The 18,852-nt window shown below is 36.2% G+C and overlaps 1 protein-coding gene and 3 long non-coding RNA genes across 4 annotated transcripts; all 4 read right to left on the bottom strand.

The window, feature by feature from the left end:
- Positions 1-733: 733 nt before the first annotated feature.
- On the bottom strand, positions 734-2,571 carry LOC306816244. Its single transcript, XR_013777608.1, has 3 exons — positions 2,419-2,571; positions 1,071-1,217; positions 734-798 (listed from the first exon to the last, which is right to left on the bottom strand). It is a non-coding gene; the product is annotated as an uncharacterized lncRNA (long non-coding RNA).
- Positions 2,572-4,615: 2,044 nt separating this feature from the next.
- On the bottom strand, positions 4,616-12,650 carry LOC306816241 (synaptonemal complex protein 1-like; the record flags this gene model as incomplete). Its single annotated transcript, XM_079332715.1, has 12 exons — positions 12,305-12,650; positions 11,740-11,834; positions 11,418-11,602; positions 10,936-11,003; positions 10,368-10,429; positions 9,420-9,523; positions 8,816-8,933; positions 7,238-7,300; positions 6,469-6,531; positions 5,574-5,690; positions 4,888-4,998; positions 4,616-4,639 (listed from the first exon to the last, which is right to left on the bottom strand). Exons 1-12 carry the CDS (start codon positions 12,315-12,317, stop codon positions 4,616-4,618), a joined length of 1,023 nt encoding a protein of 340 aa, XP_079188841.1. The 5' UTR covers positions 12,318-12,650.
- Positions 12,651-13,475: 825 nt separating this feature from the next.
- LOC306816243 lies at positions 13,476-15,251 on the bottom strand. The gene is made up of 4 exons (XR_013777607.1): positions 15,074-15,251; positions 14,804-14,877; positions 13,861-13,919; positions 13,476-13,544 (listed from the first exon to the last, which is right to left on the bottom strand). It is a non-coding gene; the product is annotated as an uncharacterized lncRNA (long non-coding RNA).
- A 183-nt stretch (positions 15,252-15,434) lies between these two features.
- Positions 15,435-17,746, bottom strand: LOC306816242. Its single transcript, XR_013777606.1, has 4 exons — positions 17,614-17,746; positions 16,855-16,930; positions 16,647-16,693; positions 15,435-15,732 (listed from the first exon to the last, which is right to left on the bottom strand). It is a non-coding gene; the product is annotated as an uncharacterized lncRNA (long non-coding RNA).
- Positions 17,747-18,852: the final 1,106 nt, after the last annotated feature.

Here is an 18,852-nt window from a genome sequence, read left to right as displayed (position 1 = left end):
AAGAACAGATGTGCTTTCAAACCAGAATTTCTAATGACACAAACAGCTTTGAAACAACTTCCTATGTAGTTACATTTCTTTTTCTAAATTTAAAATTGGCTAATTGTGTCCCAGCAAGGGAGGAAAGGTGAAATTATGTCCCAACATTTTGAAGCACAAGGGAGGAAAGGAGGAAAATGCCCTGCAGGGAGATGCAGTTAGAGATCTATAAAGTTTATATGTGTAAAAGAAAATAGTATTAAACACAGTATGACAGAAAAATGCAACAACTGAGATAACAACAATTCTGTGGAGCCAGCAGTAAGAAATGGCAGTCACTGGGTGTTGGTGCATTTCAAGCAAAGAGCTTTGCCACCTCCCTCATTGTGCATTTCAAGCAAAGAGCTTTGCCACCTCCCTCACTGTGCATTTCAAGCAAAGAGCTTTGCCACCTCCCTCATTGTGCATTTCAAGCAAAGAGCTTTGCCACCTCCCTCATTGTGCATTTCAAGCAAAGAGCTTTGCCACCTCCCTCATTTTCCTCCTCCTGTCGGGTTTGGAGATCGCAGTCCAGCCCGCCTCGCGCATCCTCCTCATGGTCCTGAGCTTCAGAGCAGAGCCTGGGGATTTCTCACTGCCTGCAGATGGAGTCTGGAAAGGGAAACAAAGCCATCCATTGGTTTCTCTAAACAATCTGGTTATTTGGTTTGATCTTATGGAAGGGTGACATACCTTTTTTGGTGCTGTGGGATGTAATTGTGAAGCTTGTGGATAATCTTTGTGCAAGGTTTTAAACATTTCTTCTTCTGATACTATTGTCTAATAAATTTAAAAAGATATTTGGTCACATTGTATTAAAAAATACTTTTTCTTTCCCCCTAAGGATATTAAATTATGAAGAAAAAAAAAAAAAGCTAAGATATCACTATGAGGCATAACAGTTTAAAAAAAATTATGTACATATAACCACAATTCCAGAAAGAGTAAATTAATAAAAATACATAAATATTGTATTGAATCTTTCTCTTCACTCTAAGGCACAGCAGTGAGCACCAAGAACTGTTCAGCACAGGGTTTGCTCTCTGACTTACCAGCAGGTCAGTGTGCTCAGAGCTGTCTGACTGAGTATCCAGCTGGATAAGCACTTTTTGTTTTTTCCTTGTGCTCTGCTCTGAAGGAGGGTTTGTGCTTCTTCCCCTTGGCAGTTTATCTGTTGCAGGAGTCTTTATAATATATGTCTGGGAAAGAAAAGTTTTATATTTTTAAATTCTATTTTATGGGGTTAAGTATAGAATCTAAACCCAAACTCATGACCCAGTTTATAGGCTGAGTCCAAGAGAGACTGGTGGAACTCTTGCTTTCCATCCAGACACAAAACAAAGACCCAAAAAAAGTGGGGTGGGGTGGAAATATCCATTTTTTGGTTGCCAGACTAGGAGAATGAACAGGAAGCTGTGGAAGAATTGAGTTTCATAGCACCTTGTGTCTAAGTTCATGTTTATCTGCAGAAATTCTGGTTATTCTGAACTGTAGCCACTACATGTATATATCAAATACAAAATATAAAATATAGAATGTAAAATATAAAATATAAAATACATATAAAATATAAAGACTATACAAAATATTTAAGAAAATGGAGCTAACAAAAGGAAAAGGCTTTCAGAGGAAGATTGATAGCAATATCAAGACTGCTGTTACTTAGAATAGTCCTTTCACTAGAAGTTAAACTGAGAAACATTGCAATAGTCCAGTCCTTTTTCAGAAAGATAACATCAAAAGGGTGGTGGATTCTATTTTTCCAATATGAAAACCACTCCTGACAGGGAAGAAGGGTCAGGAATACTTTGATACTTCAACAATTTTTACAGTTGTATAAGCTTTTTTCCCTTCCATAGAGAAAAAATTGCTTTTACAAATGGACATGTTTGAAGAATAAATAAAACAATTCTGGTGACAAAAAGCAACAGCTGATCAAGAAAAATGACACATTGGGAGCCCTTCCATAAACTGCTGTCTCATATCTCCATGGAATGGTATCACCCTTTAAAATCCCTGCTTATCCAAGGGAAAAATAAGAAATACAGACAGAAAAATACAAGGAGAAAAATTCACTGTTAGGAGTTACAAAACTTCAATGTTGGACTGCCCAAAGGGCAAGTACTGAAGGAGATATATTTTTCTTTTCCACCATGTTGACTTCCACAGGAATATAATTTGAAGACTTTCTATTTTTTTACATTAATATATTCACTAGATCTAAACAAGGTTTAGGAGTCTCAGGAACATAAATTTGTATTTTCTATAACTTAAAAAGTTTTAAGTGAAAAGCACTCCAGTGTCTTTTGCTGAATGCAAATCAATTATCATGGCACTTCAATTGATTCTACACATATAAATAATACCAAATTCTAAAACCAATTAAAAAGTTGCAGTTACCTTGTTTTTCTTTTCACTTTCAGGAATCACATTTCGAGAGTGATGTTTTAAAAGATTCTCCTAAAAAAGAGTTATGTGACAGGAGGTAAATACTCACTTGAGTTCAGTTGTTAAAAATCTTCTTGGTGTAATTACAGAACACAGTTTGTGATCACAGACAAAGTTGACACAAATATATGACCAGACATTGTTTCTCTATTTATTTTCATTCCTTTTCAATTTCTCTAGAGCACAAGCCCAGGCCACACCTATCACCCACACTCCCCAATCAGGGAAAAAATCCACCTTTTCTTCCATTTCTGGGATGACAGTTCACTTTTCAAACATGACAGCTCATTTTCCTAAAAATTAAATAAAGGGTAGGGTTAACTATGCCCATCCTGAAAAAAAGGAAAACAGTCCAAAGTGAGACAGTAATCATTAGATACAAAATATTATTTTATTTGTTTTTCAACCTTATACTTGAAGCTTTGCTTTAGCTTGTTTAAAAAAGACTGAAGTGCTATAAGAAAGAGATAATTGATCATAAGTGTTCAAGGTAAAACCTGTAAACACTTGGGAGAACAGGGTAGAATCTAATTATTTAAACCAAAAGTTTCTTATTCAAACTGTGAAGTCAGAACATGACACACTATCTGGAAGAGAAGACACAAACACACTGCTACTCTTAATTTATTTTGAGAAACATTTGGAGTTTTTAGTGCCCAGAATAAGAAAATAAAAGCAAATAAATTAGTGGCTGATTTTTACTGTTCAGTCCCACTAAAGCAGATAGTTAACCCCTCCCCACCTCGTTGTCCATCTTGCTCTAAACCAGCCCCTTCATCCAGAATGTTCCTTGCTCCTCCTCCCATTAAGTTGTCATTCCCATTTTTACCTACCTTTTAGTCTGGAAACTTCCCTGTCAATTCTTCACAGCCCCACTGAGCTGTTTCAATTGTTCCCTCCCCCTGTGTTTTCTCATTGGGTTATGGATTGTAAACTCTGCCTTGTGCTCCCCCCTATTGGTTAAAAATTTAACCTTCCCCTCTATAAAAGTGCCTGCACATCCAATTTCTTGGTCTTTCATCCCTGGAAATCTAAGATTCACCTTTCAGTGCTGCAAAACCCTGGAAGAACTTTTCAACTGATAGAACTTGAGAAAAAAACAGACCTACAAACAACAATTTTCTCCCAAATCAGAGAAAAGGAAAAAGTGAAGACATGTGAAAAAGAACAACTGAAGTCAGTGAGGGAAAGGAAGGAAAAGAAATGCTGCAAACATGAGAGCTGAGATTCTTCTACAAGCCACAGTGAAGTCAGGTGGAACTGCTACTTGTAAAAATTAAAACCACACTGGCAAAGTTCACAGAGAATTGTCTTTGTTGGGAAAGATCCCAGAGCATAGCAAGAAAAAGAAACTCCCTAAACAAACTGAAAAAAAAAAAAATTTAGAAGTGACAAACTGACTAAAGATCATGTTTTGTCTCCCTGTGCTGTCAGTGGACAGGAGGGAGGGATTGGGGAAAAAGTGTTCTAAATTATTTTATTTCTCATTACTCACTTTTCAATCTATTAATAGTCAATTTTCTTGGTACTATTTAAATTTGAACCTGTTTTACCCTTAAAGTGTTTTTCTCCTAATACTTATCACAACTCATGAGTCCTTCAATTTTTCTTTCCCCTCCTCTGCTCAACCATAGCAGAAAAAAAGGAGTGAATGGTTTTTTTGTGCCTGCCTGGTGCTCAGCCAGTATCAAATCACACTGCACAAGGACATCACTGAATTATTGAACATTGGAAAGTAATCCTTACCATTGCTCTTTCTGATGAAAACTGCTTTTGCTGTTTAAATTTATATACTCTCAACTCTGCATCTTTTTCTTCAACCATTTTGTCATATTCATTCTGTGTTAAAAAAAAAAAAACAAACCAACAAACTCAAAACATGTGACACATAAAAGTTACAATTATGGATCTATCCAGTCTTAAAACACAATTTTTTTAAACCAGAAAATTCAGAAAGTACCATGAACAAACACTGATGCTTCTGCAGAAATTGTAAAACAGAAAATGCTTAATGCAGTGTTATTTTGTGGACTGGCAGGGAGTGTTTTATTCCTGTGTATTCAGCACCTAAAAGCCAGCCATGCTATTTTTGTTAATATCTGCTAAAAATATTGCAAAAGTGAGGAATAGAAAGGTAAATTAAAAGGTGTCAAGGTAAACTGCTGACAGTCACCTCAGAGAAAGAGGCCAAACTAAAACTGAAAAATCCTGCATTCAGATGGTATCAAAGGAAACCTGAATTAAAAAAAAAATTAAAATCCTAGAAATTTAGAGAAATGGAATTATCTGTTTTCAAAATCTTCAAATGAATTCTATTTTAGGTGATGAAAAGTCACTTTTTTTCCCAGATTCAGGCCTTTTTTTTTGTTCTGAAAGGTTCTGAAGACATGACAAATCAGAGCAATCAGGAAAATCTCTTGCCTTGTGCTTCTCCATGAGTGCCACCATCTCAGTTATCCTGTGCTGACATCGGGTTTCAGTTTCTCTCTGTATCATTGTTGCTTCCTCATAAAGCAACTTCACCTTTTCTACCTGTTAGCAGCAAATTGCATTTTATTCACAAATATAACAACATATTTTTTTTTAAATCTTAAGTTTAATTTCTTCTTCCCCCTGTGGGTGCAATGTAGTCCCACTTGAACTTCATTTGCTTTTAAGATCCTTTTCAAAACTGAGATTTTTTTATGAAGATTGTTAAAATGAGCAAGATTGAAGACACATCCATGGAAGGCAAGTTCAATTTGAACCAAAGTTTCAAGCACTCTGCCCTAACATTTCTCAGTATTACCATCAAAAAGTATATGGGCAGAAAAATACTAATATGGGAGAAGTTATAATCTAATTTAGCTATGCTGACTTAATACCAAAGGTAGAATTTCCTTGAGCTGTATCTTGAAATAATGAAATTTTAACTGGGTTCTTCTTTTTGAAGATATATTCACATCCTTCAACTTCATCACCTAAAGCTTTGCTCACAGGCATACACAAGAATTTCAATTTATGTTGATAAGGCTGAAATCTAACAGCAAGGAATCTGGTCAATAAAACTTCATAAAAACATTTTAAATAAAAAATATTCAATTGCAGTAAAAATTAACACCTCTCACCTGTTCATTAAGTTTATTTTCATTCATTTTTCTTGTTTCTATGTCTTTTTGATAGATGTCAACTGCTTCCTTATGTTGCTTGTTCATATTTTCCATCTCTAACTGCAATTTATTCACCTTTTGAGAATGCAGAATTGCTGCTGTTATTTGCTTAGGAATTAATATGTTAATGATTTTTTTAACCTCTTATTTTTGAGCAGAAACACAGTGTTAGTTTTCAGGTATATGATTAAAATTCCTATTTAAAAGTTCAGCTTTTTTTCAAGTGAGTTAAAAAATATTCAGAGAAACAATGGTAACAGCACAATGGGAAGGATTGCCCTACATGCTGTGAATTCCTTGAAAAAAAAAACCAAATACAAATGGAGATTTTATTCTCCCTCTTGTAAATCTAGATGAGATTTTCACAGGTTTTATGGTACATTTTTCTCCCAGCTGTGCATTTTGATTACAGTTTTTCCTTTTAAGTTCCTCAAATGAATATCCTCAAAAAAAATCCACTTCCTTCTTCAAGTGCAGTAGCTAAAGCTGGACACAATATTCCCATTAGAGAGATTCCCACTGCAGAAAACATTTAAAGAACAGCCTGAAGTGAGTCTTTTAAATTCTTTTCTGTCACATTGGAGTTACTGTTCAGTCCACTATCAATAAAAGGAAAATAAGGAAAGGAACTGATTAGAAACATAATTAATTGTGATGTGAAGTCCATCTCTTTTAAATGTCCAATAGTCAGTGCCCAAGATTAAAAATCTTCTAAAAACTGTGACTTCATTCCTGCCAAATCTGTATCCCAGATCCATAAACCAGTTCAGAATGTATTTAACAATTTATCATTAATTACACTGAGACTTAAAAACACTCACCTCATCTTCTATGTGATCTTATTTAAACCTACCTTCTCTTCATAAATACTGATTTTCTTGCTGTCTGCAGTAATTTTCTTTTTCAGCACATTATTCTGTTGAAATAAAGCAAAACAACTGTACCTTAGTAACTTCACAGAATTATGTAATGGTTTAAGTGTGTCAAGAATGGCAAAAAATTCCAGTTTTCATTAAGTTCATGTTATTGAATTGAGTTCATTCTATAACTCTGTTGTGCAGTTCAGGTTCCAGAACAATTCTCCAAACAAAAGAATGTTCAAATAATTACTGTGATATTTCTGTTTCTTCATGACCTTAAAAAAGGCTCCTCCTGAGCAACCACGGGGAATAACAAATGAGAATTAAATGGGAATTAAAACTAAGATGCTGCTGACAGAAGGTGTGGAGATGTCATGACAAAAAATACAAGTTATATATATAAATATATAAATATTTACAGTGAAGTTACTACAATTTGTACTAGTGCAGAATTATTTTCTACTAGTGGTAACTGTAATAGGTCTTTATTACAAATACATAAATAACACTATGTAGTAAATGAAAAAATAGAAGTTTATTAAAGGTATTATTTTTGTAATTGCTTTTTTTCAAATTAAGGCTAATTTAACAGATCAAGTGATTCCAAAGATGAGTCCTTAATTTGCTCAGTTAGGATAAGAAAGGAAAATTTTTAAATTACATAGGTGTATCTAAGGATATCACAGCAGACAAAAAATGCTGAAAAGTCACCCCAAAATACCATGTGCTGATGTATTTGTAACTTTCAAAATCTCTACATACCTCCTGCTGCAACTCTTCAAAGCATTTGGTTTTATTTTCCACCTGTTTCTTTAAATTATTCACCTGAAAGAGATATTTCAAACATTAATTAAGTCCTAAAAATTACTCAGTGTGTTAGCAATTCCTGCCAACATTCTCAAACATGCACTTGCACCAGTCTGGTTTATTCTGATGGGACTGAAATACAAACTGATGTGTTAGAATTATTGAAATTTTAGACATAAAGTCCTACAAGATGTTAATTAATAGCAGTGAAGCAGTTCCTTAGTGGTTATAGAGTTAAGACAGAAGAAGGAAAAAACTCAATATCTTCACAATTTAAAAAATACATTTGTATGAAGTTCCCTACAATCCATGAAAAAATGAATTTTCCCAATTATTTTCTAGAATCTTCAACTGCTTTTCCTTTCTTGAAATTTCATTTTCAGTGCTCTTAACCTGAAATTACAATTGGGCATCTTTTGACTTTCACAATGAAATTCTGAAATCCATTTTAATGGATTGCTTTGAAACACTAAAACTCACATTGCATATAAAAAACTAATCCAGAGCTCATCCATCACCCAGTGGGTAGATGAAAAAATAAAAAAAAAACAAAACAGGTTTTCTGTTTGCCTGAAATCAAATAAATCTTTAATATTCAATTTCCAATCAAAGAGTAAAAATCCCAGTGATTGTGCTTGTTTTGAAAATAACAGGGCTCAGCAGCTGTGAAAGAATAAAACCTCTGGCACAGACCACATCCCCCAGGCAGAGCTTTGCAGAAAAAACCCAACAAATATTTTACATTTAAATTCTGCCCTGCAGGTTGTGTAACATTTTCTCATGACATGACTTACATTTTCTTCTTTTTCATCCAGTTTACTTTGCATCTCTTGAGCTGTCTTTGCCATTTTCTCCTTCAAAGACTCCAGTTCAATTCTAAGGGCCAAATTAACAAACATTAGTAAGCATTGACTAAAAATTACTCAAAAATTAACTTCTTTTCAGTACTGCTAATAAACTCCTATTTTATTTTCTAAAAAGAGCTGTTAATGGGAACTTCAGAAGGTGCTCAGTGAAAATGTTCTTTTAGTTACAGAAACAGAAAAAAAAAAGTCTTAGAAACAATAAGTGTTTCTAATCTGAGAGAATTTCTGCTTGGCCAACAGCAATATTGAATAGTTTCTGTTTAGCTGTTTTATTTAATCAAAAAAATCCCAGAAAGCAGCATATGAACACAACTATCAGAATTTATTTCCTTTAACAATATCAGACATGAACATTTGTTTTTACTTGCCTTAGCTGGGCATTTGCCTCTTCTAGGTTTACAACTAACTGCTTTGTATTTTCTTCTTTTTTCTTACTATCCTAAATAAAGACCCATGTCAGCAAAGAAATAAAATTCAAAGTGATCTCTTAAAAATTCAAAGACATCCAAAGCACACTGACCTACCTTATTCACAATACACTTTCTTTCCAATTCAAACACAAAAATAGTTTGGGTACTCTACACAACCATGTCATGTTGCAATTTATCATCTGATTTGTAAAATTGATCATTGTCCTTTAAATAAAAGCTGGAAGTTTACAACTTGCCTCTTGTTTTTCTTGCAGTTTCTTGAGTTCTGCAACCACATCATTTTTCTCTTGTGCTATTTGTTCTTTCTCTAGTGAAACCTTATTGAGAAACACTGTTAGTTGTTCATTCTTTAACCTAATTTAAAACAAATGGCCAAGAGGAATAAGAACATGCATTTTGAAATATCCTTTTAAGTTAAATATACCCATTATTAAGTGTTACTCCATGATGAAAAAAGTCCAGGCCTTTATCTACAAACATAAGCTTTGCAGCAAAGTCACAGTGATATAAAAAGGTGACAGAAGAAGTAAAGAAAACCAGAGTCAATTCTATATAAATACAATGGTTAGTGAAGATGATGTAGCTCAAAGCAGGACCAACAATGAATTCAGAAACTTTCTCTTCTTGTTAACAAAGTCAAAGAGATCTAGAACAACTGCATATTCCATAGAATAATATAAATAAAATGTAATTTACAAAGGTAAGTATATCATTAATGTCATACTGTGTGGTTCCAAATTTCCATTAGAAAACAATCACAGCTCATTTCTCTGTGTACCAAAGTAACTCCTACATAACACCAAAAAAAAATCAAATATTATATTTTCAAAATGGTCATACCCCTCTTGTTCAAGATCTGTTTTCAGACTCAAAAGCTGCTTTAAATAATCTTGTTCCTTTTCAGCTGTGCTAGTCAGCTGTACTTTCAAATCATGCATTTGTTTCTGCAAAAGGAAAAGGAAGAGTTTTGAGCATACATTATAAACTCCAGGCTTTCAGAAGAACCAATCCCAGCCATGGATTATCCAGACTGTATTTTTACACATCTCTGGTGGAATATGAAGTGGTGGGAGGGAGTGAACTCTGACACCAGTGCTGTGAGTTTAATTACCCAGTCAGCAAAACTACTAAATTAGGTTCCTTGGACATAATTTTAAATAAAGACATTTGCTTCAAACTTCATAAGCCTTTGCATTCATCTGAATAAATTATGATGTGTAATTGACTATTTACAAAAACAAGTTACTGTCCTATTTCAGACCTCTCTGATTTGGAGAGCATTACAAGCAGTTGTGGAAAATGCACACCTGATTTCAGACTACCTTCAGTTGATGCAGTTTCTTGTTAGACTTGTAAATATAAAATCAAAATGAAAATAAACCTCCATTAAGAGTGTACTTCATATAGCTTAGACTTCTGTGACAGAAAATGGGCCTTTGTCACAGAACACATAAGGTTCACAGAGGACAGAGTAATTAACTTCTGTAAATTAAGAAAAAAATGGGAAAACTTTCTAGCCAGAGGGATATAAAGGCATTTGAATGGGCATGAACAAAGAAGGAAATAACCAAAAATCTTGACAAGGAAAAGCAAAACACAGGAGACAAGAAAAACAGTGGCAATAAACAAGTTCTTCAAAGAAAACACTGAAATTGTGTGTGAGAAAGTTCAGTAGAAATGTTAAGGTAGATTGGACTGTGTTTATTTATGACATTTAAGGTACTTGCAAAGCAAGAGGAATTTCATATGAAAAGCAAATGCCATGAGATTAATACAATGAACATTTACCAGAGTTTCTGATAGCTCTTCAAGCTGCACTTCTTTCTCACATTTTACTTTAGTCATCTTTTCTATAGCACATGCAATGTAAAATTAATGGAACATAAGTAATTTTTCATATTTAGCAGGCAGTATAAAACATTTACTTTTTTACAATACCCAGTTCTCAAAATTTATTGGATTAAGTTCAGCTAATTTATGACTTAATCTAAATGTAGACTTGAAAAAATGATTAAGAAAGACATTAGCAAATCTATGTCTGAAGAGAAACTAATTATTTATCTTAAAATAAAATTCAGAACCTATTATGTTTTCCACAATTATGGCTTCAAATAAAACATGGACTGCAAGACCAAAGTATTCTCCAAGTATTGATGCATCTGCATTGTTCCAGGAAAAAAAAAAATGAGGATGGATGGTCTTAAACCAAAATTGTTTCCATTGCAAAAATAAATTTAGGAATTCCTGACAGGTACTGGTACTGTAAAATCATTTCTCCAAGTACTAGATACAGTCCATTTCCAGAAAATATTTTTATTACTAGCTAGCTCATGTTCTGCATTTCTACAAGCCTTACCCAGTTCAGCAGACTTATTTTGGAGCTCCAAGGTACTCAGCTTTAATTCAACTTCATAATTTGTTGATCTGAGAAAATGATAATTTAAAAAACCCAAATGTATAGTACAAAGCACTGAAACTCAAAGGACAACAGGACAGAGTCTCACCACAAGCACTTTAAGAACATTTATTATTCAACAGGCACATGATATATCAGCCTGCAGCACATATCAAATTTCACTTTTACAACTTAAAATAAGCAAATGTATACTTACAGAAATTTGCATTTCTTAAAGACAGAATTATAGAAGTTGGAGGGGGCAAAAATTTACTTTTTATCGACCAGTATCAACCAGCACAAATAAAAAAAAATTACATTAAATTCTTTGCATTAAACCACTGTATCAAAAACCTTCCAAATTTCAACCTCATTTCCAATTGTTCTTGATTTTGTCATAGACTGCAACCTGTGAGTCTCTGAATTGAAACTCTTGAATTTACCTATTTTGTTCCTTTTGCAGCAAGCTTTTCAAATTGGCAGTAGAAATCTCAAACTCCTCTGTCATGGCTGCAAGCAAAGCCTTCACTTTTTTACATTCTTCCTCCTGTGCTTCCTTTTCTCTGGTGACCTCAATTAATGTTTTCACTGTAGTCTGGAATTCAGTTTCTAAGTTCTTCTGATTAGCCTTCAAAACATGATATAATTTCCAAACATTGTTTTGCAACAAACAGCTACAGCTGTTTCATATCTAAAGTATCCATAATTATTTATTCAAATACTCATCTAGTCTATTTATACTGTAAAATTATAAGCAAGGTGTACCTCTGCCTTTTGCAATGAAATTTTAGCCTCTTCCAGCTCTGCTCTCAAATGTTCTTTACTGACCTCAGATTCCTTCAACATTTCTTCTTTATGAGCTAAGCAAAAAAATGTATGTTTATATTTTTAAAACTAGGATATTTACTAAAAAATGCTGCTATAAATGGAAGATTACATACATTGATAGAATTTAACAAAGACCAATGGTACTGACATAATATACTATAAATACTTTGAATATAGATGGCTTAAAAATATTGAAAATCAAACTTTTAAAAGTGTCCTCAGTGGCACCTGCCTGATTGTAAATTTGCAAAACTGAAGCAATGAATTTCCCCCTTGCAATTTTCAAAAGTTCTCACTGCTTGACTTCCCCTAAAAACCACCCTGCCAGTTCCCATCCCACATAAGCAGCTTCTGTTTCAAACAAAGACAAGGCCCTCAAGGCCCCAAAATTCTGCTGCTGAACAAACAGAACAAACAGAACAAACAGAACAAAACTCTCATGAGCCTGTTTCCTGTGCTTCTAGAAACAATTACATTCAAACACAGCAGACAGAACTCTTACATTTGGCTTCCATTAAGTCAGCTATTTTATATTGTGATGTCTGCAGCTGAGCCTGGATGTCTTTTATTATTTCATCTTGTTCATCTCTCTCTATGGTAAGAGCTGAAATCTAGAAAAATTAAATAAATATCATCATGAAGTCTGGGAAAGGGACAGACTCATTTCCATTTGTACCCCAGGGATGAGAAGCAGACATTGCTGTCATTCAGGTTAGACAAGGTTGTTAATCTCAGCCAAATATTGATCAAGTCACATTACTCTAATTAAAAAGGTTCTCCAGTTCAAAATCAAACTATCAATTCCAGTAGACTAAAGGTCTGAAACATCACCAAACTTAGCAGAATCTGACTTATTTTCTCCTAATACCCAGAATTTTCTACTTTTCTACTAATACCCAGAAACACTTCTTGGCTCTTGCATTGCCCCTTTAGTCACAAATAAAGTTGTATCACATATTAGATGGTAAAACTGAGCAAACCTGCTTTTCCTTCTGACTGACTTCCAGTTTGTATTCTTTTTCAAGCTTGTCCACTTTTTCTGCTTCTTCTTTTACTTTTGAGATACAGTGATATCCAAAGTTAACATTCTAGCTGAAATATACTCCAAGTTCAATACAACTTCCAGTTTAAGATTGCTTGCAATTGTACAGCTATACATTTTGTTTCCCAAGAGTAATTGTTGAGGCAATGTTTGATTTTATAATTAAATATAATTGTTTTGCCAGCTTTCCACAGAATTAGTCCATTACTCCGTGTTTGTTGTAAGAAACTGACAGAAAAGAGCATGTGAAAATGAAACAGGAACATACAGAGAGAGGCATTTAGCTGAAGTTTATGTAGCATTATGCATTATCATGTAATTAATTAAATACATGAAATAAATAGTGATCTCTAGACTGTACTTCACAGACAAAACTTGGACTTTGAGTGACTATTTGAAAAATAAAGTTGCAAATTTGGCCCAGAGAAATAAGAATAGAAGGGGGCAGGCAGTGAATGCAGCCAGCATGAACAGAAGAGGGTCCCAGTGTCCCAGTGTGAGCTGCTCACCCTTCCAGCAGTTCCCATTTGTCTGACACTGCCTGTGCTGTGTGCTAATAGAAGCTGTGAAGTGCAAAAGTGTTGAGCCTTATGAGCAGCATAAAAACACAACAACAAACAGAATTCTCATATTTGAAACTCATTTCCAATCTGTCCTCCTCTGCCTGCACACGAAGGCCTTCAAATGCCAGTGTCATTCTCTAAAAACAAAATTTGATATTTGAAGCTCAGTATTGGACACTGGAAGTTCCCCAGGGGCTGCTGCCAACCTCAGCCATTGTGAGAAATCACCAGGTAAGTGAAACAGAGTCCAAAAAGAAGACAGGAGTTCACCCAGCACCAAGCACATATCACATGGATCTACATAAAACAAAAATAATTCTTGAAAAGGGACTGAAAACCTGATTTTCTGCATCACACATGACATGGATATAAAATTATCTCAGCATAAACATGTCCCTCAGCTCAGTATGTCCACTCAACTCACATTGCTTTTAGCAAGATTATGTCACTCACTTCTATGTTGCCATGAAGTTCCTCATACAATTCTCTTGTTTCTTCTCTTTCCTGTTCATCTATCAAAGCAAGAATTTTTTGATTTTTTTTTAAAGAATGCCAGCTGTCCAAGTCATTATGCTTAATTAGCATAATGAATTAAAAAAGGAGTTATCAGCTCATTTCTTATTAAATAAGTCATTATGAAATATGGTGCCAAAAATCTAGGGAAAATGTGCCTTTCATTGAAATATAAAGCAATCTCAGCTTGGAAATTTCCTTCCCAATATAATTTTCTCTGTAAAAAGTGTCATTTTGAGGATAAATTTATGTAACCATATTAATTTTTATAGCATTAATGTTGTTGAACAATAATTGTCAAAACTGTTAGCATTTGATAAAGTGTAATGTAGGGTTTAGCACTGCATTTCTTCCTATCAACAGATACCTGTGGCCACAGAACTGTCATTATAAAATTATAAACTGTCATTATAAAAAACAACACTCCATGCCCTTATTTTCCTTCTTTCCTTTCACTTTTGTAATTGATACTATTTTTCCTTAAGAAAACAATTATGGAAGAGAACAGTATGAAAATATAGCTATTAAAAATGAACAGTACATCTATATACAAGTGTTTCTAGAAATGAGGCTAAAAAGAAATAAGACACTTCTTAAATATCCAGGATCAAGTTAGTAAAATTTTAATGATTACAATAACAATTCTACATTGCATATAAAGTAAAATTCCCAATCAAGAACATGTTTTAAAAACCTCAAGAATTTAAACTTTATTGACTTGTTCTAGTTTTGTGAGCCACTTAAAATTCACTTCTCATTTTAAGAGTCACATGCAGCCAATCTCAACAGGAGAACACAGCATGAGAACTTCTTTCTGTTTGTGAATTTAGAGCAAGCTAGAAGAACATTTGCTCTCATAAATCAAAAAGAAAAAAATATTTACATTTGCTGGTTTTCTCTGTGAAGTGAGTGCAGGTTTCCTTGAGCAGATTACACAGATGCCTGGAAGCAGTGGTTCTAAAGGAGGGAAAAATATGTTTCCACAGGAGTGCACATTTAGTATTTTATACTAAATATAAATATATACTTCAATGTATTTATATAATACAGAAATATTTGATACTAAGTACCTAAAGGGTAACAATGACCTTCACAATCTGTTATATGAAACATGAAAACTGCACAAAACCATCTCTGTGGTTTCATTACTTACTCTTTCAAGAGATCTTCACATTCACATAATGCATCTTCCAGTTGCAAATAGAGTTTATCATTTTTTAACTAATGTCATAGGGAACAAATGCAAAAAGACACTGTTATTGAAAAATACATTAGAAATACACTTTGACTTCTCAAATCAACATGAAAAAGTAATTTTGGCTATCAGTAGACAGAAGTCCATTTAACTGGCATTACATGCTACTCAGCATGTAATCTTTTTTTTTCCATCTTTTTTCATTTCATCATCTTTTGCATGAAAGGCAGAGTAATTAATAAACATTAATTAACCAGCAACTGAGACCCAGGTAAATGCTTCATGCACACACTCAGACAGGACAGGTGCACACACCTTCTCAAAATAATCATTTTCTCAAGGCACAAACCAAACTGCAACATTCTTTAATATTTAATTGTACTAATAATATTATCATACTAAATCAGGAAGCACTCCACTTCATCTATTCAATGTATATATAAAACACTGGCCTGCAGATCTTGAATGGTTTTATTCTGTGCTTCAATAATCTTTTTATCTTCTTGGTGTTCTCTTTCTTTCTGCTTTAGTTCTGATTCCACAGTCACTTTCCACTCCTTGATCTTCTCAGCCTCTTTGTAGAGTTTTGAGAACGAGTCAATCCTTGTTTCTGTATTCTATTAAAATGGGTTCCACAATTTAATCTCAAATGCTATCTAATTAATACTGTTGTAATTAATATATTTATCCCTTAGAAGCATCAGGAGTAATATTTTCCACAGATGGTGATATGAGCTTATACATGATCAGGAGCCAAAGTTTAAATATTTGTGCATCCACTCTGTGGATACAGACCACACACAATGAAATTCTCCAACCTGCCTTCAGGTATCAGCCAAAAGATGGTTTTAAAGAAATTAAAACTGCAGCACCTTGGTGCAGTCCTGATGGTACTTTAACAGCTGCTAGGATTAAAAGAAGTCTGCTCATCAGGGATATGAAAATCAGCAGGGGGAACACAGGAAATATGTTTCATTTTGTGGTTGTAAACAGTGTTTTGTAGCTGCAAAGTAGAGAAGCTTTTACAAAAAAATGAGTTGTGCTAAAGCAGAAATATCCAGTGCCTGAGGAAACCACTAAATTCACTGTTTTACAGATAACACAAAGCCAGGAAGGGTAAATGGGATCATCTACTTCAGTTTTCCAAAGAATATTCTGACTTCAACACTGCTGCCCCTCAATAGAATATTCAGAGCCAGTTCCACAGGGACACTTAAGTGTTTAAATCTTACTCTAATTAAAACTCAGGCTTCACAGGCACTTCAAAGAAAGAAAAAACAGCAATAACAACAAACAACATTACAATATTTTAATTATTAAAGATTTGTCTCCAGGCATAATCACTAAATCACAAATATCTCTTCTAAGTGATTCAGCTTTAAGCAGGAGACAGAAAACATGATTCCCTTTTGACTACTTCCTTTAGCCTGAAATATCTACTGAATAATGCTTTAGGCACTATTTGACAATTTGAATTAACAAATTCAAAGACCCCAAGAAATAAGAAATGCACAGTTGATACTTAGCTGACCTCTTCATGTACTTCAGAGCAAGGCTTCACTTGCTGTGAAAATATATCTGAAATATCAAGAGATTTTTGATCAATGTATTTCTAAAAAAAAAGTAACAGTGAAACTATTTAACATCATTATGAAACTGCAAGACTACTCCAAAAAAATTAAAACTCGACAATGTAAAAAAAATGTAAAGAATGTGCACAGCTGATATTTTAGTCTTACCTAAATCAGTGATTTCGCCACGGTTGGACACATCGAATGGCAATTTAAAATCATCATCTGAGCACTTGTTAAAACCCTGCACAAATTTAAAAATCAGTTTCTTATGGGTAGATTTGTAAAGAAGGATAAAATCCAGGAAAAAAAAGAAAAAAACAAACCCTACAGATTATGTGAAAATAATTTTTTTCATTAATAAATCAGCTGCCTACAATTTCAAAGCCCAAGGTTTTGGTGATGGCTTTGGAACTTGCTTGCTTTTACTTCACCGTGGTTTATGGAACTGTTGGTTTTTCACAGTTTGCTTTATTATTATTATTTTTGACTGTGGCCAAAGGGGAAGCTTTCAATGCAGGGAACTCTGCAGCTCCTGCCTGTCTGTGCACTGGTGCATGGTAAAAAACCCAAGAAGTTCAATTACTTTTTTGAAGACCAGTAGTTGACATTTCTTTTTTGCTTTACTTCCAAGGGCAGTTCAAAACCATATCTGATTATGTTTCAGCAAGAAAATATCCTTTTACAAGGTTTTTAAGTCACTGAAGTTTGTCCTCTAAACAGAGTAACTCATCTGCTGTCAGAATATCCCGTTTGAGTCTCAACTTATTTCACAAGGAGCTTCGGCATGAAAAAAAATAACTTGTTGAATTCCCATAACTCAGTGCGGGGACAGAATTTTCACAGCACACTTGATCTGATGAGAGCAAGATATCAACGCTAGTGAAGTATCTGAGGGGGGGTGGGGAAGCGTCCCCAGCGCCTCACCTGGGATCTGCCCACAGGCCATTGCCCAGCGCTCAGGCGCGGCGGAATGAACAATTTAAACCGGCTTTCCTTCTCCATGGCGGCAACAAAAGGATGGGCAGGCGGCTCCCAGCGCCGCAGCTCTGGGCGGGCGCTGAGGGCGGGAGGGAGCTGAGGGAGCTGAGGGCAGTTATGGCACTGAGGGCGCTGAGGGCGGTTATGGCACTGAGGGCGGTTATGGCACTGAGGGCGCTGAAGGCGGTTATGGCATTGAGAGCGCTGAGGGCACTGAGGGCGGGCACTGAGGGCACTGAGAGCACTGAGGGCGGTTATGGCGCTGAGGGTGGGCACTGAGGGCACTGAGGGCGGTTATGGCGCTGAGGGCGATTATGGCGCTGAGGGCGGGCACTGCGGGCACTGAGGGCGTGCACTGAGGGCAGTTATGGCACTGAGGGCACTGAGGGCGGTTATGGCACTAAGGGCAGTTATGGTGCTGAGGGTGGTTATGGCACTGAGGGGGCTGAGGGCACTGAGGGCACTGAGGGCGGTTATGGCATTGAGGACGCTGAGGGCGGTTATAGCACTGAGGGCACTGAGGGCGGTTATGGCACTGAGGGCCTTTATGGCACTGAGGGCACTGAGGGCGGTTATGGCACTGAGGGCGCTGAGGGCGGTTATGGCACCGAGGGCGGCTATGGCACTGAGGGCGGCTATGGCACTGAGGGCGCTGAGGGCGGTTATGGCGCTGAGGGCGGTTATGGCGGTTATGGCACTGAGGGTGGTTATGGCACCGAGGGCGGTTATGGCATTGAGGGCGCTGAGGGCGGTTATGGCACCGAGGGCGGTTATGGCGCTGAGGGCGGTTATGGCGGTTATGGCACTCAGGGCGGTTATGGCACTCAGGGCGGTTATGGCACTCAGGGCGGGCAGTCGGGCGGGAGCTGCCGCCCCTCAGCGCCAGGTGGAGGCGCCGCCTGGCGGGAGCTGCTGCCGCGCAGGCGCAGTCGGGCGGGAGTCGCGGCCCCTCAGATATGGCGCCCCCGGAGGGAGCGCAGGCCGCGGGGTGTTGGCGAGGTCTCGGGGCTTCCTTGTCGCCCGTAGAGCTCTCGAGGCTGCCCGAGGGGCCGGGATGTCGCCGCAGTCGCCAGCCAAAGGTCACAAAGGGACCTTGGCCATCGCTGGGGAAGCCGGAGAGGTCTGAGGGGAAAGGGGGGTGTCCCATCTGTACAGGGAATAAGTGGGGGGAGCCCCGTCCTCCTG

The sequence above is a fragment of the Erithacus rubecula genome, assembly GCF_903797595.1.
Source record: "Erithacus rubecula genome assembly, contig: scaffold_457_arrow_ctg1, whole genome shotgun sequence".
In the NCBI taxonomy this organism is placed as follows: Eukaryota; Metazoa; Chordata; class Aves; order Passeriformes; family Muscicapidae; genus Erithacus; species Erithacus rubecula.
Note: the sequence above shows the minus strand (reverse complement) of the source record. Positions and strands in the feature narration are given on the sequence as shown.